This window comes from Dermacentor silvarum, chromosome 4 (assembly GCF_013339745.2).
Source record: "Dermacentor silvarum isolate Dsil-2018 chromosome 4, BIME_Dsil_1.4, whole genome shotgun sequence".
NCBI classification, from domain to species: domain Eukaryota; kingdom Metazoa; phylum Arthropoda; class Arachnida; order Ixodida; family Ixodidae; genus Dermacentor; species Dermacentor silvarum.
This window is the reverse complement of record NC_051157.2, coordinates 115,830,497-115,857,654: the sequence shown is the minus strand read 5'-3', so window position 1 is coordinate 115,857,654 and position 27,158 is coordinate 115,830,497. Positions and strand designations below refer to the sequence as shown.

Sequence of the window (27,158 nt, the reverse complement as noted above, 5' to 3'; positions counted from 1 at the left end):
AGGGCGCCACAATCGTTTAAAGCTCAGGTCACGTGCCCCTCTCTTTGGCGCCAAAACTGTTGCGAGCCAAGGTGCTGTGAGGTGCAGTTGGTGGAGTTGTGGATATCGTGCGGTATTTAGGGTGAAGTAGACCGGCGCTTTAGGCACGAAATGACCGATACCGACGCAGAGCAGCGGATCCGGGAGTACCAGCGGGAGTACCTGGAATTCTTAGACGATGAAGTGAGTCCGAAATCGCTCCTTGACCGGTTCGCACGCAGCGCGGCGGCAGCCCCATTGTCCGCGATCTCTTACGGCATTGCCTCTCAACGCAGGATGATCAAGGATTTTACAGCCACAAAGTCAAAGATCTGGTCACCAAGAAAGAACACAGGATCATTGTCAACGTCAATGACTTGCGCAAGAAGAATGCCGCCAGAGCTAAAGGGTACCAAGTCCTTTTAATGTTTAAATGCCCACACGCCAAATAGCGCGGGAAAGCGCCCGAGCAGCGCATTCGGTGCGCCATATGCGATATCGCACCTTCATCACACGTTTGCTAGCCTCTTTTTGTTACGAAAGTGCCGATGTCAAATTTGTGGCGAGTGTTTTGATCAATATATATGTTTGCTTTTTTTACGTGCGCCTGCACTTCTTTCATTGACTCGCACGAAGTGCCTTAATTCGTTCTCCATGGACGATTTGTCTTTGCTTTTCCTGCTTGCATTCATTGATTGTTGGATCTTATACCTTGCATCTTTGGCATTTAAAGAAGGATATATATATATATATATATACGTGTCTTCCGAATGTGCTAAAATGCTCTGTAGCTGCGTTTCAGTGCCTGTTACTGAGTGTTACGTTCATTTCTCAGGTTGCTCAATCAAACCAGCGAAGAGATCATCGCCTTTCAGCGGGCACTCAAGGAAATGGTTATCTCTGTTGACCCACTGCTTGCTAAAGAACGAGACGAATACTATATTGGCTTGGAAGGAAGGTGTGTGCTCGTTTCAACTTTCTGTTTTCCCTATTTTGCATCTCTTGTCCCTGACAGTATTCGACTTGTTCTTTTCCAGCTTCGGATCCAAACACGTTACACCTCGGACACTCCATGCTGCTTACCTTGGTGGAGTTGTATGTGTAGAAGGAATTGTGACGAAGTGTGAGTAACGTTTGTGCGATCTGGATCATTCAAGTGATGTGTGCACCATTGTCTACCTTTCATTATCCAGTGCTTGTAGTGCATGTTTGCAACGTACATACAGGAACGGGGTAGTGGAATGCATTAAAACACAGTTGTTTCAGTTTAGCAGTTAGCGATATGGAAATAATGGCTTCATTCTAATCATTCAACTTAATATGCTCATTTCAATTACATTAGATGTTCTTTAATATAATTAGTGAAGTACATGGGTTAGTTATATGCACCACAGAAGGTCAGAAGACATTTTAAAGGTACTGGTGATAACTATTGTTGTTACTGATTGGTAGTTATAGTTAGCATCAGTGTGCTTCTATTATGTCGTGCATGATTGACAGTGAAGTTTCCGAGTTTGTGACATTTTGACGACTTTTCACTCATTTATGACCATGGTTGTCCATTGTGCTTGTAGTGACAGGTACATCTAGAAATGAAATTGCCATTTTAAATGGTATAAAACTATTTGTGGTCACTATTTAACCATTCCTTGTAAACTTGAAATTTTCGTATTTGTCATTGAAAGAGTTCACAAATGTAAAGTAATTGGGAGCTCGTCACTTGATAAATTTAGTTCACTGCTTTAACTATCAAACAAGCTTCACATTCATTTCACAGGCGCTGTAGCACTCTTAACCCTTTGCGGTAGCCCAGTGGCTATGGCATTGCACCAGTGAGCTCAAGGTTGTAAGTAAGTTCGATCCAGGCCGAGGTGGTTGCATTTCGATAGGGCAAAATGCAAAAAACGTACGTGTACTTATATTTTAAGGTGCATGTTAGGTGCGACCCAGGTGGCCAAAATTACTCCGGAGTCCCCCACTACGGCATGCCTCATAATGAGGTATCTCATTATGAGGCATGCCGCATAAAAGTCAGAGCTCATGTCTCTCGTTATTCTTTGCCACTCCAGGTTCCTGATCTGAATTGTTTTTGTCTTTTCAGGCTCACTTGTGCGTCCGAAAATAATGCACAGCATCCACTACTGCCCAGCCACACAAAAGACTTTAGAGCGTCACTTTACTGATCTCACGTCCTACGATGCCTTCCCATCAAGCGCAGTATATCCTACAAAGGTAGGTGCTGCACTACTGCCATTCTATGTCACAGTGGTCACTGAGAACCTCAGAAAGGGGTCTGCTTGCTGGTATGCATGCTGAGCTGTGTCGTTATATTACTAAAGGTTCATAAAAGGAAACGAAGCCAAGTTAAAGTGGTGAATACACTTCTGATATTTGACACGGTAGCTACAGGGGCTGATGTTTGACACCTCTGGTTTATAACAGCTGTTGGAAAGTCAAGCCTCTTTTCTGACAGAGCACAGTATAAATTAGTACAAAGCTTCAATGTGCTGAGTCAGTTGTCAAGGAGTCTAGAAAGCTAAAAGTTAGGGAAAATGTGAAACCTTAACTGTGAAATAACAAGAAAGAACAAAATCAAGAGTACTTGCCAGTTGTAAGGGACAATTTGCAAGGTACTGTGTGTTGACTTTCCTTTAAGGCTCTGTTTCAGCGAAAAGGGCTCTTCTGGCAGATTATATTTTTACCGTGAATGGAAACACACAGCACTGGTCAGGAAAGCATTTAATGATTAGCATTGTGTGGCAGTGCTCTTCTTTGTGTGTGTGTGCTTATTAGAAATATACATAGTGTTGCTTCTCAATAGATGGGCATGCTATGGTTTGCCACTTCTTCAGTAATGTATATTTCACTCAAATGGTTAGGGGAAAGCGTTAAACATTTGGGATTTCTGGAAAAGTGACACAGAAGACACCCTGCAACTGCATGACAACTTGGTGAAGCATGAATGCAGATAAATACCAAGAATCCGTTTTTTTAGATCCTGTCAACAGTTTAAAATTAATTTTGGTCATTATTATTTGACATGCACCAATTAGCCCACCAGCAAGTACTACCAGAATTGGTACTAGTTTCTGTACCTCCGAGGCTGTTGTTTGAGGTGATGAGTGACTTTTGATTTGAACTTTGTTGATAGGATGAGGACGGCAACCTTCTGGAGACAGAGTATGGGCTCTCACTGTACAAGGATCACCAGACGATAAGCATTCAGGAAATGCCGGAAAAGGCCCCCGCTGGTCAGCTGCCTCGATTTGTCGATGCGGTTGTGGATGGAGACCTGGTCGACCAGTGCAAGCCCGGAGATAGAGTGCAGGTCGTTGGCACTTACCGCTGCCTGCCAGGAAAGCAGGGAGGATTCACCACTGGCACATTCCGGTACCTTGGATTTTGCTCTGACCTAGCCATTGACCTATTTGGAGATCTCTTGACTGCAGCTTATGGGCCACTTGCAGTTCGGTGTGTTACGTGCGCCTTACAGCTGTATATCTGGTCCTGCAGTAGTCCTTTGCTAAATTCTTGTGCAGACACTTGTGTCAGTCTGTTTATTGACCAAACATAGGCTGGATGGTCAGCTGGGCTAAATGCCACAATTGCAGGTTGACAGGTCCCAAATGACCTTGGCTTGTAATTACATTGCAAAAGTGATACATAGAACAATAATAGAACAGTGTTCTTCGTGACAGTAGTAATCGGAAGCAATATATATATATATATATATATATATATATATATATATTGCAGTAATAAAATTCACTCTTAATTTTAAACACTGCAGGAGTATCACACTGCAGTGAGCTAACATATTAAGCCAAGGAAATCGTAGAGGAAATTATTTGTAGTTTTAATTGAAGTATGGAAATGACAAGCTAATAAGAAATGAAAGTGGATGAAAACACAACTTGCCATCAGCAGCAAGTTGTTTTTTTCTTCAACTTTAATTTCTTATTAGCCGGTTATTTCCATGCATTTCCATGCTTCAATTAAAACTATGAATAATTTTCCGATGATTTCCTTGGCGACATAATCTGTTGGCTGCACATGGTTGCAACAAAGAAAAATTGGCCGCCTTGGTTCCCCTTCTTCTTGTTCACTGCAGTGAACCGTGTTATATTTATTGCTGATGTCACAAACTTGGGTACAGGTAGTCCTTGTAACTGTGCTAGTGTTTCTGCTCAAAGCGCAGCCAACCATGCTAAATTCAGCACCAACCTTCACAGAATTTTACATTATGCAAAGGTCTGTGACTAATGTGTTTATGCGCTAGTGACAATGTTTCTTATGTAAACAAAGATGTGATGTATATCGGCAACCTGCTCCTGGTCATAGAAGTTCAGCCGCATGACATTTCAAACGAAAAAGCTTTTGCTTTCGAACTGTTCTATCCATCTGTGCTTATTCGCTTATGAGTAAAACCTAAAAGCGATTATTTTTACACATTTGCACCATTTCATTGTGCTGTATCGTTCTAGAAAGTGTTATGCTTCATAGCTCAATGATCTGTTATGTTAATTTGCATTCATTTCAGGTCTATTTTGATTTCCAACAACATTCGTCTGTTGAGCAAGGAAGTGGCTCCAAATATTTCCGTTGAAGATGTGAACAAGTGCAAGGCCATCAGCAAGCAGAAGGGGGTATGTAACTTGCAGGGATATTTGTGCAGCTACTATTTGTAACAGGGTGCGATTATCAGCTGCTCTATTTACACTGGACAGCCTCCCAAATGTTTACACATTTACTTGTTAAATATTCAAATGCGGACATATACAAGTATCAGGGTTAATGAATGTACAAGTCAAGTGTACTTTATTGAAGTGTAAAGTCATTACTTGTAGCTAAATGGTAAATTGGACAAATCGGTTGAACCATATTGTGATGAACACAATGCTAGAGAACTGCACAGGATGCGCTTGTCCTGTGTGGTTTGGTTCTCTGGCTGTGTTTAAGATTATTAGTCTCTTTTGCAATGTGTTCTTCTCAACAAAGTTTTAATTTGTTCATTCATTCGTTCAATATGTTTACTTTCATGTCTTGAACTACAGTGCACATATTTAGTTGCTTAGTACAGTGAAATCTCGATAATTCAAACTTGAAGGGGCCTGGATATTTGTTGAGTTAAACAGAATTTGAATTGGTGGAAGCTCACTAACTTACGCATTGCACTGCATTAGGCGGCGCATGTGCACTGAGCTAACGCGAGTAACCAGAACGCTGCATCAGAAGTGTGGCTTCACTGCAGTGTGGTGCGTGCTGCCGTGGAGCCGCACTTCTAGGCAAAATTTTCACTGCTCTGAAGCTGCACCTTGAGGCGAAATTCATATAATCCGCACCTCATCTTTACTGATAAATTTTGTTGAATTTTTAATGAGGGTTATATGCTCCAAAATATGGTACTTCAGATGAGAGTAGCACCAGGCGCGTGGTCGCACTGCTAGGTCGGAGATGCCACCGCATGAGTTGGTGCACTGCTGGAAACGTGGCCAGCGGTGTGATATGCTCGAATTAACCATCACAAACACTTACTCATTAGAATTAACGGGCATTCTTGCACATTGAAATACACATCATTTTTACATGACCACAGCGTCAGTTCATAAGCAGTGAGTTTATTTGACCAGCGCTGATAACATACGGAACTCTACATCTTTTAAACTCACTCTTGCATACAAATTGGATCAGACTGAATGTGACTAGAATTAATTTCTTGTACGTTTCTCTGCAGGATGTCTTTGAGATTTTGGCTCGCTCACTGGCCCCTTCCATCCACGGCCACGAGTACATCAAAAGGGCGCTGCTGTGTCTTCTTCTGGGAGGTGTAGAAAAGGTTCTTCCCAATGGAACCAGGCTGAGAGGGTCAGTGGCTTTGTGTCGATGTGTTTGTACTTGTGAAGAGCCAGCACTGGGGAGGCTGCACTCCTGTGATTTCGTGTGTTAACAGACTGCGGAATCTCACAAACGAAGCAGCCACAAAGCTGTGCTCTTTGTTAAGTTTTCCTTCTCTTTTTCTTTTGGCTTGAACTGGTGATACAGTTAAAATACGTGCAATGTGTGGGCTACCATACCATTCACAGTGGTTGTAGAGTTGTTCAAGAAATGTGGAGTATCAAACACAGACTGCACGGGGAACACGCTGTGGCCCGTAGCAATAAAGGGCTGCCCAAGATTATCAACGATGGGCATGTAGATAAATGTCCATTCTGTGACGGTTGGACTGTGCAGCTTTTCATCTTTTTCTAATAACCAAGGTGGGAGGCCTGCTACATTTTTCTTGTAACGAAATTGAGTGCACATTAGATTCGAGGCATGGTGGTATCTGGTACTGCCAAGTAATGCACAAGTGTGCTTGGACATTTTTTTTTTTTTTTTTTTACTGCTTCTCTTAATTTGACCTGTCGAATAAATAAACCAATTCCGTCATTCACATCAATGTTGAATGAACAGAAATCGTCTGTATTCGAATTGCCAGTTCTAGTATATGCTAGTACTAGTATATCCAACCTACACAGCGTTGTTTGGTTTTGTCGCTATGATCAAAAACAGCTGGAAAATTCAACTTAATAGTGGAACCCACTACCCGTGAACTTTTGGCACTGACTGTTCCTTGGGGTTTGAGTATAACTGCACACCCTAGATTGATCATTAGGCAATACAATAAAACTTGGCAGCCATATTTTTTAGGTCTAAAACAATTGAAATCTTCTTTCTTTTTCCAGGCATTAATGAAGCACCAAAACTTTCATAAAAAGCTTTTTTTTTTTTTTTTTTTTTTTTTGTCCTAGATACAAAACTTGACACCATATAGCTTGGCTGATAGAACATGACATCATGTGGCTTCGTGCATTGCGTGCACTTGTAGATGGCTATCCTGGCAGAGAACTCGTTGTATATTGTTGGGTTGTCTATCCGTGTTAAGTTTTGGGACATAAGGAAATGCTCACTGCTTAATAAATAAATTTTTGAAAAAAGCAAACGTTGCTCAGTAAATTTAAGCAGCCTAGTATGTACTGAATGAAGGTGGAAATATGATAGGAACACCTGGGGGGCACAATGCGTGAAACATGTGATTGAGAGGCACACATGACAACATGCATCACTACTTGTGTGATAATATTAAAAACTAAAAAAATTTAAATCTGAGGACATAAACAGAGGTGTTTAGGTTCAGTTGTTGACAACTTTGGTTTAAAGGGGCCCTGTACCATTTTTTTTTTTTTTCTTTCTCCGCGCGGCGTTGAGTGGTTTCGCCTAAGCTTTTGCTCTATGGCGGTGTCGGAGCAATGCCGGTCGGAGGCGCCGCCACGTGATTTGGCGCGCTGCTGAGAGCATTTTCGGTTCGCGGTATGTTCGAATTAACCATCGGGCAAATGCTTTCGCGCTCGAATAACCGGGCGTTCCCCGTGATACTTTGCCAATCTATAATGTACCAGCATGTTACGTTGCGTTTGAATGTGGCGGTCACGTAAATTTAGTGGTGCAGCCAGCTTGTACATTGCAACAAGCGACCGATGCGTTGCAACAAGCGACCGGCACGTTGAAGATATGACGCACCGCGCGGGTGCCGTATCCTGAAAGCGATTTGCGACGTGCGCCTAGTGCCAGTAGCTTCGTATGTGATGTGCCTTCGACATTTAGTCACAGAACACCCATGTTTAGTTCGCGTAGAATCAAGAGACAGCGCAAAGGTCAATTCGCTCGCTGCTGCTGCTGCTGCATTTTCGTTGCTTCACCTTACAGGGGAAACTGCGGCTTTTTTTTTCTCGCTTTTTTTTTTCGCGGTTCCTTGAAAAACGTATCAACGGGGCGTTTTCTTCTTGTCAAAATCGTCAACGATCGCCTTCTGAAAGGCGTATAAGTACCCGCACGTTATCTTGGGAATGTTTTCGCACGCCACTGAATGCCTGAGTACGTCGAGTGCAGGGAGCGTTTTGACAGTTGAGGCCTCGGGTCGTCGTTGCAGCAGCGGTCCTCGTCTACTTTCTCTCTAAGCATCGGCTAGGCTGTGATGTGGTCCGGTCCGCTCGACGTGGGGACCAATGAGAGATTGCGCAGCCTCGTGACGTAGTCGGTTGCGTAGCAACTATGGATCCCGCCCAGATCCGCGCTGTGCCGGCTTGTCTGTGCCGGTGGCCCCGCTGGCTCGGCCGCCGCCGCTGTTGGTCACGCGTTCATATGATCCGTAGCAGCGCGGCAACACGTTCGGAACAGGCGATTTTTTTTTTCGTATTGTGAGCAATGTATTTCGGCCGGGGAATGTTACGGATTCGTATCACACCGAAATTCGTACCAGCCGGGTTCGTGTCACCGGGGTTTTACTGTACTTTGCTGCAAAAAGTACTTCAATACGTTCAGCAGAAGCGGAGTTATTGGCAATCAAACAACCCCTATGCGGTGCTTCTGCTCCCTCTTCCATGCCTTGCACTGCAAACACTACGGCGGAGTGGGGTGTGCCCACAACGCTCCGCCTACTGAACGTCACCGTGGTGCACAGTTCAAATTCGATTTTGGATGTTCACATAGGTGCAACTATTTCCGATTTTGCCACCTACGACATGCCAAACGCGGTTGTCCTCAGCGAGCCGCAGTGCACTCAGTCAGCGGTCTCGTTGCTGCCGTGGTATCTATGGTACATAGCAAACCGCGGCTACATGTAACTGTAGTACGTATGTGAAGCGTTTGCTTTGTGTACGACGGGGCTTGAGTGTGTGCTCGCACTCATATGCTCCAGTCTGGTCGTGTTACGTAGTGCAGAACGGCTTTGTCCTGCACCAGCTTGACCGACGGATAGTAGCCACATCGAACTTGCGCATTTTGAAGTGCTATCAATAGCTCAATATGAAGTGAAGTCTGCCAAAGTGCCTAACCAGGACTGAGTGCTTGCTGGCAAGCTTGTGTATGGTCTGGCCTTAAGTTTCACGTGGTTCGAAGCTATATATAGTGTTCAAAAATAGTCGAAAATAGCGAGACCTGACGGCCACAACACTGATAAGCAGGATGGCCAAAGTTTAATACCTATGCGGGCAGTCACGGCCGAATGTGAGCAGATGATGGTCGGCTTCTTCCGGAAGTATGTAATTATTATCGAAATTCAAAAGCAGATTTTCGCTTACTTCAGCCTGTTTATTAAACTGCATCCATAAATATACACAGTAACAGTAGGGAGAAGCGCACTGATCCAAACACCCTTCTCGATTTATGTCGGCTATTGACCAATAGCAGCCACGTATGAGTATCTGCTATGTTACGAAATAAAGCATCCAGAAAAGAGTGAGGAGCAGGCTTCTGTTGAAAAGCGAGCATTTGAGAAAAAGGTGACTTCACGTTCCGCTAGCGAGCTCCACGTGCCATGCACGACTGCAAAATTCCGCTGAAATGTTCACAGCAGCGTATGCTATCTGCAGACTGTGTTTCTTCACCAAGCTCGAGGGGTGGTTCAGGACCCCTTTAAGGAAATATTTTCTTGGGTGTGATATACTGATAGCATCAACATTGGCTTTTTCTTGCTCTTTTCTTGCAGTGACATCAACTGTTTGCTTATCGGCGACCCATCGGTGGCCAAATCTCAGCTACTGCGATATGTCCTTCACACGGCACCAAGGGCTGTGGCCACTACGGGACGTGGTTCTTCTGGTGTGGGTCTCACAGCAGCAGTCACTACTGATCAGGAGACAGGTAAGAGGCTTGGAAAACGGGTGCATTGCAGTGTGGAGGTTATTGCCAATTGCATGTGGTGAGCTACTGCAGTTACATTTATTTCAAGGTGCTGCAGGGGTTAAAATGCAAGCCGCATAGTCTATCCTCTTATAAAATATACTTCACTGTCGACCGTGAGAGTGCTTTCATTTGTAATGGATTAACATACAGTTTGAATGTTCAGCTCAAAAGTGTTGTGTTAATCTTTTCCTCTTGTAGGGGACAGACGTCTGGAGGCTGGAGCTATGGTTCTTGCTGACAGAGGTGTTGTCTGCATTGACGAATTTGACAAAATGTCAGACATGGATCGCACGGCCATTCACGAAGTCATGGAGCAAGGTCGTGTCACCATCTCCAAGGCGGGCATCCACGCGAGGCTGAATGCACGTTGTAGTGTACTGGCTGCAGCCAATCCTGTGTATGGGCGGGTGAGTCAGCTTGAATTAGTAGAAGTAGCTAACAAAGTTATTAAAGAAACTATCGGCTAATGGGACAGTAAGCGTGTTTCCGCAAGCAAATGCTTTTGTTTGTTTAAAAGAAACATTAAACGTGTCTGCATTAACAAAAGTAACTGGCATCATTACTGGGTGGTTGTAATAACATACAGTGTACTGAAAAGGCATGTTTTTACTGTGCGATTTTTCAATGGCGCCCAACAGCTTGCATGATCTCTTTCATGTCTTAATGTCTCATGTCTCATGTCGTGCCTTCCGATGATCCTCCGCCGTTGTACTTCCCGTTCCACGCTTGAATTTTTGAAGGAGGGTTTCAGAAACGGCGGTCAAGACCGAGACGGGGAACCCTGCAGCCAAAAGACGGCTTACCTGATTATTAAAACTAGGCGTCATCTGATGTGGGCGCAATTTTTGGAGAGCCGATTCCATACACGTCCCCGCTATTCCTCTCTTAATTGTCTTGGAATGTGCCGAGTCATAGGGCAGCAGTTCCTTCTTAGCCCGTGGGTAGTATCCATAGCAAACGTGCTCTTCACAGAACGTGATTTTAAGGTCTAAAAACTAAAATAGAAGAATCCGGGAGCTCATGGGTGAAACACAACCCTCGTCCATGTTTGCTAAAAGAAGATAAAACTTCACCTACAATAGAGGAGTAGGTGGAGGAGGACTGCTTTTTCAAAAGCACTAAAAAATCGTCAACATACCTAAAGGTTTTTAAAACCGGCCCCCCATTAAACACCTGTTCTAGTGCATCGTCCACCTTGGCCAGAAAAATATCGCAAAGAATAGGGGCTATGCAAGACCCTATGTAGATGCCATCGCGCTGCAAAAAGGGTTGATCGTCAAATACAATAAAAGTAGAGTTCAAGTAAAACTGCAATAGAGACATAAAGTTGTCAATGGACACACCGACGGTGTTCTGGAAGGATATGTCACCGTTATCTTCAATGCTCTCTTTGACACACACTAACAATTGATTCTGCGGGACAGAATAAAACAAGTCCTGCACGTCTACAGAAAAACCGAAACCAACATGATCATTTCCCTCTAAAAACTGTGCTACTGCGGCTGATTTTTTGACAAGAAATAGGTCGTTCACAACAAGCGTCTTGAGCTTCTTTAACAAAAATTGGCTGACACTTCTGCCACGATCCCTCTTCGCTAACAATAGTCCTAAACGGAACTTCGGGCTTGTGTGTCTTGGCAGTGAAAAAAACCCTCAAGGTGTTTCCTCTGCTGTTAGAAATGTCCCTGGCAAGCCTGCCGAGGTCTAACTGCTTACAAAACTCGACAAACTTGGTTTTAACGCGCACTTCACATTTCCTTACGGGGACAAAGTTCTTATTAACCACTGCCAACGCTTTTTCATTGTAAATACCCTTGGGTAAAACGGCGAACCCGCCCTCCTTAACGGGGAGACATACTGTGGCGTACGCAAGCTTTCGCAGTGTCCAGCCACGGTAGGACAGCATCTGTCTTCATCTCCCAATCAGGCCACAGGATGTGCACTCTTTCTTGAAACATGGATTGCCTGCTTGTTTTCTGCTCCTTTCTTCACAATGTTTTAACACGTGTGCAATGTGAATGCCATGACAAAGGATCGTGGTTAGATCAGTTAGTGTGAAATAAATAAACAAGCGAAAAAGGAAAGAAGAGCAAGTCGGGTTAGTTGGTATGGACTCATAATTACATAGGGCAGACGGGAAGATGTCTGAACAAACGTCTCAGCGAGTGTCTACACAATTTTAAATTGGACAACCATTCACATCTGGCTGCTCATTATAAGAGCTGCATGTGCGAAGCGCAGTTCGATCGAACACGAGTACTGTTCCATAACAAAGATGCTAATGGAGGCACTGTATACCAAAAAAAGTTTGAAGTGTGTACGTGAGCCAGCCATCGCTGACCCTTCTGGACAATAAACTTACTATCTTGAACTTGGCAGGTATAAAATATTTTGATGCCAGTGTGTTCTGTTAGATAGTGGTGCGATGACGGTGTCATTGTCATGAGCGTGCATGAGAGGAAGCTTGACGTCTATATATGAAACGCTTGTTCCAGTAGAACATCAGCTGATAGCCAGCAGTTGGTCCTGTCCTTTTGAGGGAGATGATAGACTTTATTAAATCATTACAAGTTCCACTTTGATAATATTTGGCACAGGAAGTTAATTTCTGTGTTCATTGCTGTGTTATTTCTTTCTTTTTTCAGTATGACCAGTACAAGTCGCCAATGGAAAACATTGGCCTCCAGGATTCTCTGCTATCTCGTTTTGACATGCTGTTCATTATGCTTGACAAGGTTAGTTGCTTTTGTAATGTAGGGAGTAGCAGTGGTGTTGCATATTAATACAGTCTAAACAACAGCTGTTTTAGTAAACCTATCCATTATGTCACAAAGCTTCTAGTGTCAAAACAGAGATACAGTAAAACCTCGATAATTCGAAGGTCGCCGGACTGCGAAAATTCTTCGAATTAAGCGGATTTTCGAATTAACCGAAATGAATAATAAAAAAAAGAAAACAAGCAAGAACTTGCCGCAAACAGAAATCGCCTTTATTTTCCATGTCCGAGAAAAATTACTCAAAGTAATCACCGATGCGGGATTACTTGGCGCGCTGGTTCGCCGCCCCTAGTGCCATGCTCTCCAGCTGGCTCAAAAAACGTAGCATACAAATATCACCCGCACTGCACTCAACAAAGTTGCGGACGATGTACACGGAATCGATAACTGCCGCGAAAGCGGGCGTGGTGGTGCTTGACTTCAAAAATGCACCATCAGGGTTCCCATTGAGTTCATGCATTTTCGCACCCAATTTTTCGGACGAATTGAGACCCCAAAGTTCGATTTTGCGGACTAAATCGCTCTTTCCTAGCCGCGCTACCCAATCTTGGAGGCCGCCATGTTGAATTTTGCACTGGCTTGAATTCCAGTGGCTCGCTGAATAGCCTCCAAGATTAGAACGCGCGCTATCAATAGAGAGCTCGCGCAATCCTCCAGTCTCGGAGGCCATGCCATCGTTGTAACCATTTATTGTGGGATTTTTTTTTTTTTTTTTTTTTTTATTATTGCGACAGTAATTATATGGACACTTCAAGCGGATTTTCGCCGTCGGCGTCGCCGCCCTGAGGATCCATACAAAGTCCTAGGGCGATAAAATCATCGCCGCGCGCCCGCCGTATGTGCGAGTGACAGCGCCCGGGGGACGCGCGCTTTCATGGAGAGCGAACGCACGGCGGAGGCGACTTCCTCCCTCGTGCGAAAGGCCGTGGGGGTGGGGGGGACTTCTACTCTTCTAACAACTGCGTACTTAGCGCCGGAGCGGTTTCTCGCGCGCAGCGTATCTTGAAAGCGATCTCCAGACGGCTCTGACCTTTCGTATGGGCTGTGCTCTCGCCGCTCAGTTTCCGTTGCAGCGATAGACCACACGAACCTTCGCTCGCTGTGGGCTGCGGCGGCCGCGCTCGCTCGTGCGCGCTGACACCATGCGTGTTATTTCAGTGAGTTTTTTTTCTTTTTCTCTCTCAAGTTTCGGTTGCTATTTTGAACGTGGCGTGTACACCGAGCAGGTGTCTCGGAGACCCATGTCTCAGTGATCGGCGCTACCTCCTGTACCTTCGCGAGAGCTAAGCGGTGCGAAGCTCGTTTCTTGGGCGAACTCCGTTGGCGGAGATCGCCAACGCGGTGGCGTTCGTGTCGACTGTACACGGAGACGACGTCATTGTTGCGCAAATCCAAGCAAGGCGATCCTCTCCAAGCGTAGTATGAGGCAGGGCATTATTAAAGATTTTTTTTAAGCCGCACTAATGACTTTTTTTTTCGGCCGAACGAGTTTTCCGGACTATTTTTCAGTCCCCACGAGCTCGGAAAATCGGTTGGCGACTGTACGGAGCGCCCTAACCTAACCGCCGCACGTTGCTACTAGCCGGAAACTTCGAATTATCCGAATAGAGCCGCGCGGGCCTTTCAAATTATCCGGTAGAATTTGCATTGAGAATGACGGGACCGCTCAAATTCTTCGAATTAACCGAAATTTCGAATTAACCGAGTTCGAATTATCGAGGTTTTACTGTATGTGAGGAGCGAAGCACTCTGGCTTTTGATGTAGTGCTCTGTCAGTCCTGGTGGCTGGGGCTGATCAGAAGTCTGCAGCCCACAAGTGTCTGTAAATTCTGTCTGCAAATTATTTTGTTTGCTTGAAGTTCTAAAGAAAGGATTGCTAAATTCTTTGTATTACATGCGACTGAATATCATTAGGATTCGTTTACTCAGACAGAAATCGTAAACAATTAACTTATGCTAAACTTTAAGGCTTTCCTTTAGAACCATTCAAGATTGTTTTCTACCTCATTTACTCGAACTTTAGCACCAATTTTTGTCTTGAAACATTACAGCTTGAAAGTCTGCTTAAAGTAGAAGTTGTGTGAAGTTACACCTCTTTAGTATGCACCTGGCAGAATTGCGTCATCACTACGCACTAGCGGGCAACTACAAAATTGTGTCTCCTTACATGCACTTCTGCCAACAAAGGAAGAAATGCGATGTCACAGTAAATGTATATCAAAATAGCCACTTGGAGAGCACCCTTTTTTTTTTTTTTCTTCTCCAACAGCACTGTGATAAGGAGAGGCGATACCAAGCACCATTTTTAAACTTTGGTAGGGGAGGGCAGTAGCACAGTGGACAATGTATTGACTCATTGAGCTTTCCTCGATGTGTGTGCGTGTGTGTGCTTGTATAGCACTCAACTGAGTGAGAACCAGCTGCACTTCTTTGCACGCCGTACTTGCTGCTGCGTGGTGCCAATCATCCCGTGTCGTTAGCCATGTGCAGCATGTCACCTATTAAGCGCACATTGTGTCCTCTTACCAGTACGCTTGGACACGTTCGTGCAAGCATCTGTTTCTTCACGTCCGCGCTACTCCTGATTATACAGGCAGTGCACTATTGCAAAACATAACTTGTTGAGCCAATGCTGCAACTTCGGGCAGCATTTGGCAAATATTGGCAGCACCTTTGGGTCATTAAAAGCATGCAGTATGCTTCCAACAGCACTGCGCCACACATGCTACCAACCAGGAAATTGAATATGTTTATTGCAATATGGTTGGCAGCGATGCTTATCCATAGAGGCATCACCTCAACCGCACCAAAGCCGCAAATGTTTAGTAGACTGGTCTCTGCACTTTGTGGCGCAGCATGACGTTAGCCACATTGCGAATTGAGATGGCGAAGTTAGATGGCAAAAAGTGATCATGGTACGCACTAACCGGGAGGTATACGATGAGCACTGCAGCTTAGGCGGTCAGCCATTACAGTAGAACTTAGTCGATGTGATTCCTTTACGTACTGTTTTCCAGTGCAAACATTCGCAATCGAGAACACAAAAAAATGGCCTTATACAGCGCGTCACTTTTTCATTTCCAATGATTTCTAAGGAACTCCTAGAATGTAAGTTGACCTAAAATTTTCTTAACTCATGGTTTTAAAAATGCTATTGGCCTAAATTAAAATAAATACAGTAGTCTCTGCCACTAGCCCACCCTCATTGTTTCTTTTACCTCTTAGATAATCATCAAAAGACGTGACTGTAATTTTGGTGCATGTAATGCCATATTAAAGTAGTAGCTACAGTAGACAAAGCTGCCATTTGAGTATCAGCCACTAAAGCTAGACAGTTACAATGGTGCCAGCAGAAATTCCCTTCCCAGCCCTTGCATACATTGATAAATGACCATTTACTATTACTACTACTACACACAACGCTGTTTCTTCACATTTTGTCACGGGGCATTATTAGATGGATCCAGAGAGTGATCGAGAAGTTGCAGACCACGTTGTCCGGATACACCAGTACAGAAACCCAGGGGAGCAGGATGGTGAACGTGAGTGACACTTCGTTGCTTGGAACTGCACGACCATGGCTCTTTCACATTTCAAATGAGAGCTCTGTAACCTTTGTTGTCCTGTTGCACCCATGTAGCATTGCCCATCCGAAGTACAGCAGACCTGCTCACAACACACGACCCAGATCAGCTTGACAAAGACAGTGACAAGGAGACGCCTATTTACGAGAAGCACGACGTGCTGCTGCATGGCTCCAAGCGCAGGACGTAAGTAAAATTGAGTCTGCAAGCCAAGCTAGTTAGATTCGATTCATGGTGTAACATCACCTAACATTGTCTTCCCTGCTCCTGCCCTAGCCACTGTAGGGCAGCAGTGCGTATAGATGAATGAATAGTAATCAAACAAACAAACAAAAATCGGTGCTCGTGAGACATTATTGAGGGATGGCTCTTCAGTCCTTTCATCTTTGTTCTGGTTTGCGCTTTCACTACCATAAGCCCTAAGTAGTAGCAACATATGTGCTACTATATTTGCATGTACCATACAACATGGCCAAGAGTATAACGTAGAATGATCCTTCTTAGGTTTTTGAGAGAATAGTTGTAGGTTGTAAGAGGTTCTATATTTATGGCTGCCTGCCAGCGCATCAGCTTTTGTAGTCTGTCTCTTATGGTGCATACAACAGCAAGTGGGCAGGGTCACTATGTTTAGAAACGAGAAAGGCTTGCGCAAGTACATGCAAAATTGGGACTTGATGGAAAGGGGAAGAACAAGAAAGGGGACATTCACAATTTAAAGGATAATGTATGTTGCTGTGAAAGTGATGTGTGCAGTGCTAATAAGCTTTCAAGGCGTTAACTGACATGATATGTATTACTTATCATTATTTTGTGTAGGCCTCAGCCCTCACAAACTTAAAAAATAATACTACTGGCAAGCATGAAAACAGCCTACATACTTTATCATAATACTTGTCTCTCAAAATCAGTTTTGGTTTCGGCGACTGGATATGTCATGACATAATACACAAGTTCACTCTGTTCCTGCAATTGCTACAGCTGCCAGACATCAGTGCAGCCAAAAGAAATGCGTGCAGTGCTCTTGTTAGATTTTTCGTAAGCAATATCATCACATCTAGCCTTATTGCCATGCAACGTGAGGAAAATTTGCTCGACTTTGTGTACTGACATCACATAATATCTATGGCATCGGGTCTGGTATATCGAGAGCAATTTCAGTATCAAATTAAAATATCTCATGTTTCCCAACCTTCACATTTGCTAAGTATCATTCTTTCAAATGTTAGAAGCGTGTAGAAGAGCTTCTGTAAATAAAAAAAATATGTGAGACGCCTATGTAGATGCCCTGTCTGTCAAATCGGCAAGATTATGTTTGTAGCCGCGGGGGAAGCGAGTGCCGGAAGAGGAAGGAGGTGGTGAAGAATATCACCGCGTTCACACCCTTTCCATTTGTGCTTCAACGCTGTGGTGCTCCTTTAACTTGAGAGATTTGCCATATATATAGATGCCTTGATGTTGTAAAGCATCGGTGTGGAATGCCTGCTTCTTTGTGTCTCCAGGGAGAAGACGATCAGCGTAGAGTTCATGAAGAAATACATCCACATCGCGAAGGGCATCAAGCCGACTCTGACACAAGCCGCCTGCGACAAGATAGCTGAGGAGTACGCTCGGCTGCGCTCCTTTGACACTGAAAACACGGATGTTGCTAGGGTACATTGCTTTCTCTCTTTTGTTTCTTTTCTCAATTTTCTTTGGGCTACATGAAAGGTTTAGCCCATGTCAGCTGCAAAAATTAAATTGTCCTTCATACATTGGCACTTGCGCTGTGATATGTGAAGGAATGAACTCATCTATATTCAACAGCACCACTTAACAGGGACCTGTAAAAAAACACAAAACATGTGCTTGCATGGATCATTACCAATTTGCTCGATTTGCAACCTGCAAGTTAGCTTGTAGGAAAGCCTACAGATCTTTATTTAGTATGCATGCTGTATTTGCGAGTATCTTTAATATGTCTAATCTCGTGAGGAGTTCGACCTCACCTGTGTAGCAAGGGAGGGGCTACATGAGCCTCTTGCACATGGAATTAGACTATGTTTGGGTAGTGCATGACCCTGCAGTATGCTTTTCTTGCCCTGGTCTATTGTGTGATACAGTGCTTTTTTCTCTTTTTCTTTTTTTTCTTGTTCCTTACATTTGCAATACCTTTTTTCTTAGCTCCATGTTGTCAAGGGGAGAGTTATGTCATGAGCAAATGCGTAACTTTCCAAGGATGCATTCTTCATCCTGAAGTTCTTAATTGCTTGTTACACTAATTGTTAGTTTGCTAAGTTTAACCTGATCATGTGATTGTTGCACAAGTGCTTTGTCACCTTTCAAGTCTATGTCTGAATTATCAACTTGAATTATCAGCTTGACCACTGTGGACACAAGCAAGCATGCAGTACAACAGGCGACGTTTGTGGCCACCTCTAGTTGTGCTTTTACCTAAGCCTTAGTGGTATTAGCACAAGCCACTTTTCATAAGTACATTTTTCCCCATGTCCTTTGAGTTAAGGTTTACATGCGAAAGGTCACATTGCTGGTGTGCAAGCTGTTTCTTTTGCCATCTGCTGACCACCCCTTCACACTCCTGACACTTCCTTTTTGCAGACACAACCCGTGACAGCTCGTACCTTGGAAACACTGATTCGTCTGTCAACGGCACATGCGAAGGCTCGCTTCTCGCGTACAGTGGAACCTGAGGACGCCAAGGCAGCCATTCAGCTTGTGCAGTTCGCCTACTTTAAGCGTGTCCTCGAGAAGCCCCGCAAGCGCAGGAGGAAGAATGAGGGCGACTCTTCAGATGAAGGTGGCGATGATGATGATGACGATAAATCCAGGTAGGAGGGCCTACATGCTTCTTTAGCTCGAGTGTGGGATTACATAGCGTGAAGAAGCTACCGTTTGTGTCGTCTCGTATACTCGTAGGAGTACCGACCAACGTGGGTTCAGGCTTAACAAGCCACAGAGCCTTTCGTAGTATGCCAAAGGTCAAAGATCGTCATTGGTGCTAGGCACTGTAGATGAGCTCAAGTCGGAACGATACACAAACGGGTCCACAGACAAAACGGAAAACATGCATGCACTTTGTGCTGGTACTACACAAGTCAAAGAAAGACCAGAATGTGAAACAGCTATAAAATGTGGCCATAAAACACTGACAGCAAGTATTTGCAGTGGAATTTCCCAAAGAAAGCCTACAACACTTTGGCGAATTTAGCTGATTATAGGTGATTTTAGTCTGCAGTGGTGCCTTTAGCGGCAGCTTTTGTCCTTGTGGCAAACTTGGCCTGAAGTTTTGGGACCAGTCAAAAGGACTCTGATCTAGACGAAATTTCTGGAAAATTTTGTCCGTTGGAGCTGCTAGTCTGTTAGACCGGTCCAATAAAAGCAAAATGTGTTGCATTGATATTGTACAGGAAGACAAAGCTAAGGGAGAAGAATGGTCTTTTATATCCAGAAGTATGTGCTGTATGCAGACCCATTGTAACGAGCGTGGACTGTATTAGCATAACTGCTGCTCACTCAGCACCGTTGCCTCATCCTCACAACGGATTTATAGATTATGGTCTGTCACAATACCCTGATGCTATCTACAAACGGGGGATGCACTGATTGTGTGGGTTGCCACATTGAGCACGTTCCAGTGCATTGATGATTGCCATCACGTTGATAAACTGTTAACAGTTCACATTTGGTTCAAGATTAACCTTATCAAGACATGGTTCAGCATTCTGTGCCATTAAACCCCCCCTTTTTTTTTTTTTTTTTTTTTTTTTTTTAACTCGGTTGCACTGATTGCAATGCTTTGCACAAATATCTTGAAGGTACTGTAGGTGGGCTTACAACTGACAGAAACATCTGTGCAAATTATGGGGCTGACTGAAATTCTTGTGAATATAGTTGAACCTCGATATAGCGCAGTTGTACTTGCACAAAAACTTGGTTAAATTGTGAATTTCGTTAATTTGAGGTTTTGAAGTTTCAGCCGTTAAGTCATTGCACAATTTCTCAGAACACTCTTGGTGGATAGTATCTTGTCAGTAATAACTTATAGACAAATCGCAAGAAGGTCGGGCCATAATAGTGTGGTTTCGAGCACCAGCATGTGCGGTGCAGGTGCATCGGCATTTTGATCTTAAAGAAAGCACTGTGCAGAATTGAGACAGGCAAACTCTCTTCAGCAGGACTCGTCAACAAGCATGCTTGCGCATGACATCACCACACACCGTTGTGGATGTAACTAAAGTAAAATGCATTACAGTTTTGTTTCTATGTGGATGTCTTTCTATGTTCCTTTCGATTGCAATGTTTGAATGCGCTTTCTGTAACCCACCTCACCTAGGACAAAAAAATGCTGGTGTCCAAAAGCGCACTGCAAGGGGTTCTGAAATTTGTATGCCTTAGAACGAACATGCCAGATTCGGATGTAAACGCAGGAGACAATGCAAGAGGGTGCAGACTTTGCCCTGGTTGTTAGCGTACCATCTGTATTGTTCTGAAGTGTTGTTGTTTCAAGCAACAAAAAAATTGCCTGAACCTTTTTGAGAGCATCTTCAATGAAGTCCTTTTGAGATTGGGTTTTTTTTTTTTCGTAAAAAAAGACACGGTGCTTTTGAATTTAATTTACCAGTTCCTTTCATGATCACTCACCCTGGCCTCTCTGGGCTTTTTTGTGCAGTGGCACCAGCAAGAAGACTACCAGCACAGAGCCAAAAAAGAAATCCGGTGATGAAACTAATGATCCATACGACTTTGAAGAGGGCAGTGAGGAACCTGAAGGTGAGCATTACAGCCAGGCTTGGTATAAGGCAGCAAGCAATGTTTGGTTGATGCTTATAATGCGCAAAGCACCACAATATAACTGCTGTGTCTGGACGAGGCTTGTTGCTGTATTTCAGCTGGAGATACTGTGCCATCACGGATGAATAAAACACGTACAAGAAATTATGAAGCAAAACACCAAATACAAATTCTATGAGTACAATCTTGTACTAGTACTTAACCAGTCACCATTGGTGCAGGCCTAGCACTAAGGCGCCCAAGCCAAAGTCAAGCAGACATTACACGAATTGGCGAAATCGGAAACGAAAAAATATCTTCTAGTAAGCCCTAACCTGTTGGGTGTTCCAATTGTCCATGATAGTACAGTGGAACAAGAGCACTAATTTATCACTAGCACTGCTCTGACAACATGAAAGCAATGAAAAGCTCGGACAACACATGCAAAACTTGCACGTCGAGGCTCATTACATACAGCCTTCGTCAAGAAAAAGGAAAAAATGGGGGTGTACACACGCTAATGAGTGTTTTTTCTTTTTCTGGTACAACCATTTGAGAATTTTGAATGTGGTACGTTCAACGATTTTGCAATTCTGGGATGCATTTACAAAATAAAAAAATGCACAGCTTGCCGCTGTCAAAATGCATGTGAATTGCAAACCCAATTTTTGTTGACAGAACACTATAAAAATGCATTTTCTGCTTCACATTTCTTTTTAGTGTTCCCCCCGTAAAAGGAACACCTCGGGGGAAAAAATAATTGGAATGTTTGACCAAATTGACCATTCTGATTGCCGAGTCCCCCTCCAAAGGGGTGGGCAGTGAACCGGATCAGGGGGCAGCATTTCTTTGGCCGCCCAGTGTCCGGAGAACCAATCTAATGCATAAGGTTGGGCTAGTTCTAAATGATGTTATTGGCCAGTATTCTTGACATTATTGGTCGTTATCGGCATTCTTGACTGTCTTCGTCCGTTCTTTTTCTTAAAGTGCTGGTAATAGAAATGGCTGAAATCATGCATGTAGTGGCTTCATTTCTTTTGGCAAAGGCTATACAATCACAGCAATCCAATAAGACGTGGGTTATGAGTAGCACTGGTATCATCCATTCGTCTCTTTCTCCATACATCTTTTCACGCTATACTTCCAGACATGAAGGCATTGCAACTTGTCCAACTGCTAGTACGCTTAACAATACTTTGTCCATGTACTGTTTTTCTGAGGCTGTATTTCATTGTGAACTTATCTAGCAATTTGAACAATTACCGTTCAGACTTGTAAATGGAAACAGCTTGTTTTGCTGAAAATAGAAAAATCTTTTTATAATTCTGAGCAGTGTAACGAGACAGCCCTTATTTTGTTAATATGTGGAAAATTAATATCAAGCCATCACATAAGCTTTTTCTGGTTGCAGTAGCCTATTCCTTGTAGCTGAGATTGTCATTGTTACTATGGTATAATTGGAGTACTGGGAAGTTAGCCGTCTGTGGCATGACTGAACGGAGGCGATAAGGTAGCCGCAGCAATGTTAGTCGCAGAAGGCACTGTTTACGACTGACGTGCTACGACACTTTTCCTCTCCCATTTGCTTGCTGTCTCATTCTCTGTAGTTTGACTATGGCAGTCGTTTTTATCCATCATCTAATTTTGCAGAACTGCTAAGTGTGCTTGAAGAGTCTTTTACATTGCTATTTAGCATAAGAAAGAACATTGCCCAAAGTATGTCTGACTCAAGAATATTTACAAAGGGTAGGAGTACTAAAACTTGCCTGCTGTGCAAAAAAGAAAAAAGAAAACTTGCATGTAAAGTATGTAATCTTTCGTTGTCTCTCTCTGTCTCTACCTCCTTGTTTTTTTGTTTTTGTTTTTTTTCAATGTTTCCGATACAAAAAGAAACAGCCTTCAGAGAGAGAAGGTTACACACCTAAATATGAGAAGGTGCAACTAATTGCGATTGTTTGAGAAAGTCAAGTTTATTTGAATGTGCTTTAAAGACCTTGTAAAACCATATTTCTCCTTGTCCCTGTGTGTCCCCTCCCGAATTTCTGGCCTCTATAAATATGCAATGTTACTTTACCACTCAAATCTCTGCAACAGCTTCAATTAATTTCGAAGCTACAATTGGGATGTCAGGTTACTTGTACAAGTTGCATCGCAATATGTGTGAAAGGCCGAGAAACACATTCGGGGCTTACAATGTTTCAACGCGGTAGATACAGAGCTCATTTATGAAAAAAGAAGCAATGAAAAGGTTGGGTGCAAGCAAGCAGCCTAGTTAGTTGGAGATATTGCGAGGCTCACTTTGATTTGTTTAGGCTGTTTTTATTTTCTATAAATCCTTTCTCACATTTTTCTTCATTCATTATGTGTATTTGTGCTTATGAAGTAGGTTTCTGTATGTTATTTTTGACGTTATATTTGCATGTTTTTCTTTTTTGCTGCTTCGGATACCAGCTCTTGCTTGAACTTTGCCCTAAGTTTCACGTACATGTGTTCAAACTCTTTTGTGTAACCTGCTTATTCTTGACTTTTCCAATTATCGAAGCTTTAATATTCATTTTTACATAAAATGTCTCACATTAACACTTCACAGTTCATAACTCCGACATGCTTTGTGTATTGCGCTTTGTGTGCAGAGCATGAGCTTCACGCAATGCAAGACCATGCAACACTGTTAATTATGAAGCACCGAGCAAATGGGTTCATAGTAGAATAAACTTGAAAGAGGACATCCATGTCTCCGAGACAAAAATGTATTTGTATTGTCTTTAAGTAATGTGCAAGGCATTTAGACACACAGGTTGTTTGTTTCCAACAACGTATGCTCAGCACGTCTGCTGCGGACAGCGTCATTGCTGAAACAGCTCGCTCTCCACCCACCTACACTTTCCAGTATTCTAGTACACTATATTGTTACTGTGCCTTTGTTACAGAAACAGGGTCCATCTTTGTTACATACACCATGAAGTGGGACTGATAAAGAATCTTAGTGGCAGTGGTTCTAAAACCTCAATTTGACTACTTTTGCAGACAAAACAGTGCGGCCAAAGAGACCTCGCAAGGACGAGCCATCTACGTCGAGGGCTGCCGATCTCAGAGACAGTGCCGCAGCAATCTCCACGCAAAGGTTTGTAACTCGTGCTTCTCATCTAAGCTACCACACAAATGCTTACAATGTTTCAAGATGCTTTTTAAATACAAGACGAGTCCCATGCTGTGCGGATGGTTTATTATGACTTTTTTTAAAGCGAAGCTTTGTACCTCTACCAGCCAAGGGTTCTGTCGTGTCCATCGTTGTAATCAAAAAACGATCCCGACGAACCGCTAACAATTGCAGGTATAGCAGTATAGCTTACTTGAATTCAGGCATTCAGCGTACAACTAAGCACTCGTTTTCGCAAGGAAAACCACAAAAACAAGCTTCAAAGTGATGAGCCAACATGATGGATGACAAGGGCTGCGGGCAAACAACGGAAACAGGCTCGGCGCGGTCCGTAAGATTAGATTGCAGCTGTTGCAAAGCTTATGCAGCTGCTTGAAAGAGGATTGACGTCATTCGAAACCCTTCCAGCCTAGTAACTGCTTCGGTTCATTTTCTAGACTACCCCACTATGGGGTAGTCTAGTAGTGTATATCACACCGATCATAAAGCAGTAGTGAACATTGTTGTGAAGTAAATAATAATAAAGGCCGTGGTTAAAGTTACGTTGTAGTGTGTGAAATATCAAGTGCGCCGCAGTCACCGTGAGGGTGGCGTAAAAAGCTTTGCTTTCCAACCACCTTCACAGGGTGGATTGGCGGGCAATTTTTTATTCACAATTTGGCTAGTGATGGTGCATGCACCATGCGATTAATCATGCCTTTTCATGATTTTGATTCATAAAATGGCCCACACCAAATAATTTAGCCTCAGCTAATGTGTACGCATGCACCTGTGCCGCCATTGATAGGTGAACAGATGCACTAGAGTGGCTATGAAAGCGTGGAGCACTGCTTTTCTAGTCAAGAAAAAGAGTACAAATAGCTGACCAGTGAAGACATAACTTTCTATTTAATGCTAACAGGTGATTAAGGGGTGGGTAGACAGTGAGCCATTCATGTTTGCAAGCAATGTGACCTCAGTGTGCCCTTTTTTTTTCTTGGCTCGTCACTCTCTCAACGTCACCGCTGTGCATGTACCGGTGGCGGAAACAAGTGCCAAATGCCTACAAACGTACATGTACAGCAACAACAAACTTTTCATGCATTTTTTGGTATCATGTGCTTCCCCTGCCTTGTAAAAAAAAAAAAAATTCTTATTGTAGTGCCACTTCTTGGTTTCTGCTAGACTTAATTTTTCGCTTCGCTCTATGGTGGCTGCCACCGTGGTGGTTTAGGAATGATCCCGCCTCATCTGGTTTTGTTGCCACGTGTTCACGTTTCACGCTGGCATTGTCGTGCTTGTCATTTCAAGTTAAGGGCGTCGCAAGCACGAACTGCTATCTCATTTTTTTATCTCTTGGGAGTATTACCGCGAGACGCTCGCCCGTAGGGCTCTTAGGTAGGTGGGTGATTGTTCAAAGGTGGGCGGGCGCTCACAAACCAGCAATTCTGCCGTGCATGCATAATTTTTTGCTAGGCATGTGAAAACTGATAGAATCTCATCTAGTGATCAAATAATTGATTACTCCCAAGTTTTTCACTTTGCTTTTGCTTTGTTTTTCCGGTGGGCGCAGATCACTGAGATTGTATACAGGCACTCACATGGCGTGCCTTGGCCACACTTTCGTGGAGCCCTATTCTCTAACTATCTACTTCATTTTCCATTGTTCTGGCCCTTCGTTATTGGTTTTAGTTTGAAGGCTGCCGTGCTGTCGTCTTTGCTGGGATTGGCCTTTTACCAATGATAAGAATGGAGAATGAAACAGAACATGATAAAATATGTGCCCTGGTTGTGCGCAATGTATCCGAAACATGTAGTGAAGTTGTGCGACTTTTATTACATTTGTAAAGAAAAAATTGGAATGCTAGTTGATATAACTTCTGAACGATACATTTTGTATAATAGTGCAAGCGTTAATTTTTTTTTTTTTTTTTTTTTGTCGCTTTAATGCTCCCTAAAATAAGTATTTACTTGTTTTCTCTCAAAATGAGTCACTCGGAAGAATTTAACATTGCAGTAAAAAATTAGACCCTGGGGGGATTCGTTTCTCTAAAGAATTGTGCCCCTCAGAGGGTTAAAGGTTCTAGCCAGGACAGGCTCACACTTTCGAAGAAGTGCTGTCTTTCACTGATGGCTCGGATTTTCAGCTTGCCATTGGCAGCACTTGGTCAGATGTGAGCACAGATAGCACACAGTTTTTGCTATGATAGCAGGCAGTGACCTGCAGATCAGCAGTAGCACTGTTGACGCTGGTTACGAAAGCCACGTGGATATTGTCATAGGTACTGAATGGCCGTGTCTGACCAAACCGGAAGCTGAACCCGATGCCTCAGAGGTATCCTTGCATGAGGCAGACGTGTTTAGAAAATATATTGGTGTGCTGTCCAGTGTACTTTTTCAGTCATCTTCTAATGCTGATATCTGCGCATCGGCAAATTAGACACACAATGTGATGAACATTCAAACATCTCATTTTTAACCCAGTCCCACTTGACCCTGTCTTTTTCTTATTCACATTGGTTCCTTGCGTCATCGTTGTGTGCCATTTATTCTCCGTTGGATTTTATAGCTGTAGTTCTAGTTTAGCATGGAAGAACACTTGGTGACAAGCGTCATTTTGGAGATTGAAATTAAGTGGTGTTTCACAGTGTATGAAGGAGCCTTTCGTTAATAATGTTGGATGCACCTCTGCATGTGCTGATGCCAGGATGACGAAGTTCCGCAACCTCCTGGGCAAGCTTTTCAAGGACACGCACACGCAGTCACAGCCCATGTCCAACATCATGGACTTCCTGGCCCAAGAAGAGCACGTGGAACCGTTCACTCAGGAGGAGATCGACGTCGCCGTCCAGCGCATGATGGACGACAACCAGGTCATGCTCTCTGACGAGATTGTGTTCCTCATCTGAGCTGCCTCCATTGGAGGCGCTCATGTACATCTCTTGTAATATGCTACGTTTACATCTTGCCATTCTGTTGCCACAAGACACTAAGTGTTAATTCTGTGCACCTGATTACTGAATGAAGCGTTAAGCACAGTGTAAAATTCCAAGCAATTAGGCTTGGCAAATCTATTCCCTGTAATCATGTGCACCCATTGTTTATAACAAGAATTTTATATTTGTATTTTACAACTGTTCTACGCTTTTT

The 27,158-nt window shown here is 43.5% G+C and overlaps 1 protein-coding gene across 1 annotated transcript; it reads left to right on the top strand.

Annotated features, from left to right (window-relative positions):
- The first annotated feature begins 39 nt into the window (after nt 1–39).
- On the top strand, nt 40–27,158 carry LOC119450558 (DNA replication licensing factor MCM3). The gene is made up of 18 exons (XM_037714053.2): nt 40–222; nt 315–427; nt 854–976; nt 1,056–1,141; nt 2,120–2,250; nt 3,170–3,408; nt 4,559–4,664; nt 5,753–5,883; nt 9,545–9,699; nt 9,940–10,148; nt 12,387–12,476; nt 15,976–16,060; nt 16,159–16,288; nt 17,602–17,752; nt 18,698–18,927; nt 20,769–20,869; nt 23,897–23,993; nt 26,716–27,158. Exons 1-18 carry the CDS (start codon nt 151–153, stop codon nt 26,915–26,917), a joined length of 2,451 nt encoding a protein of 816 aa, XP_037569981.1. The 5' UTR covers nt 40–150; the 3' UTR covers nt 26,918–27,158.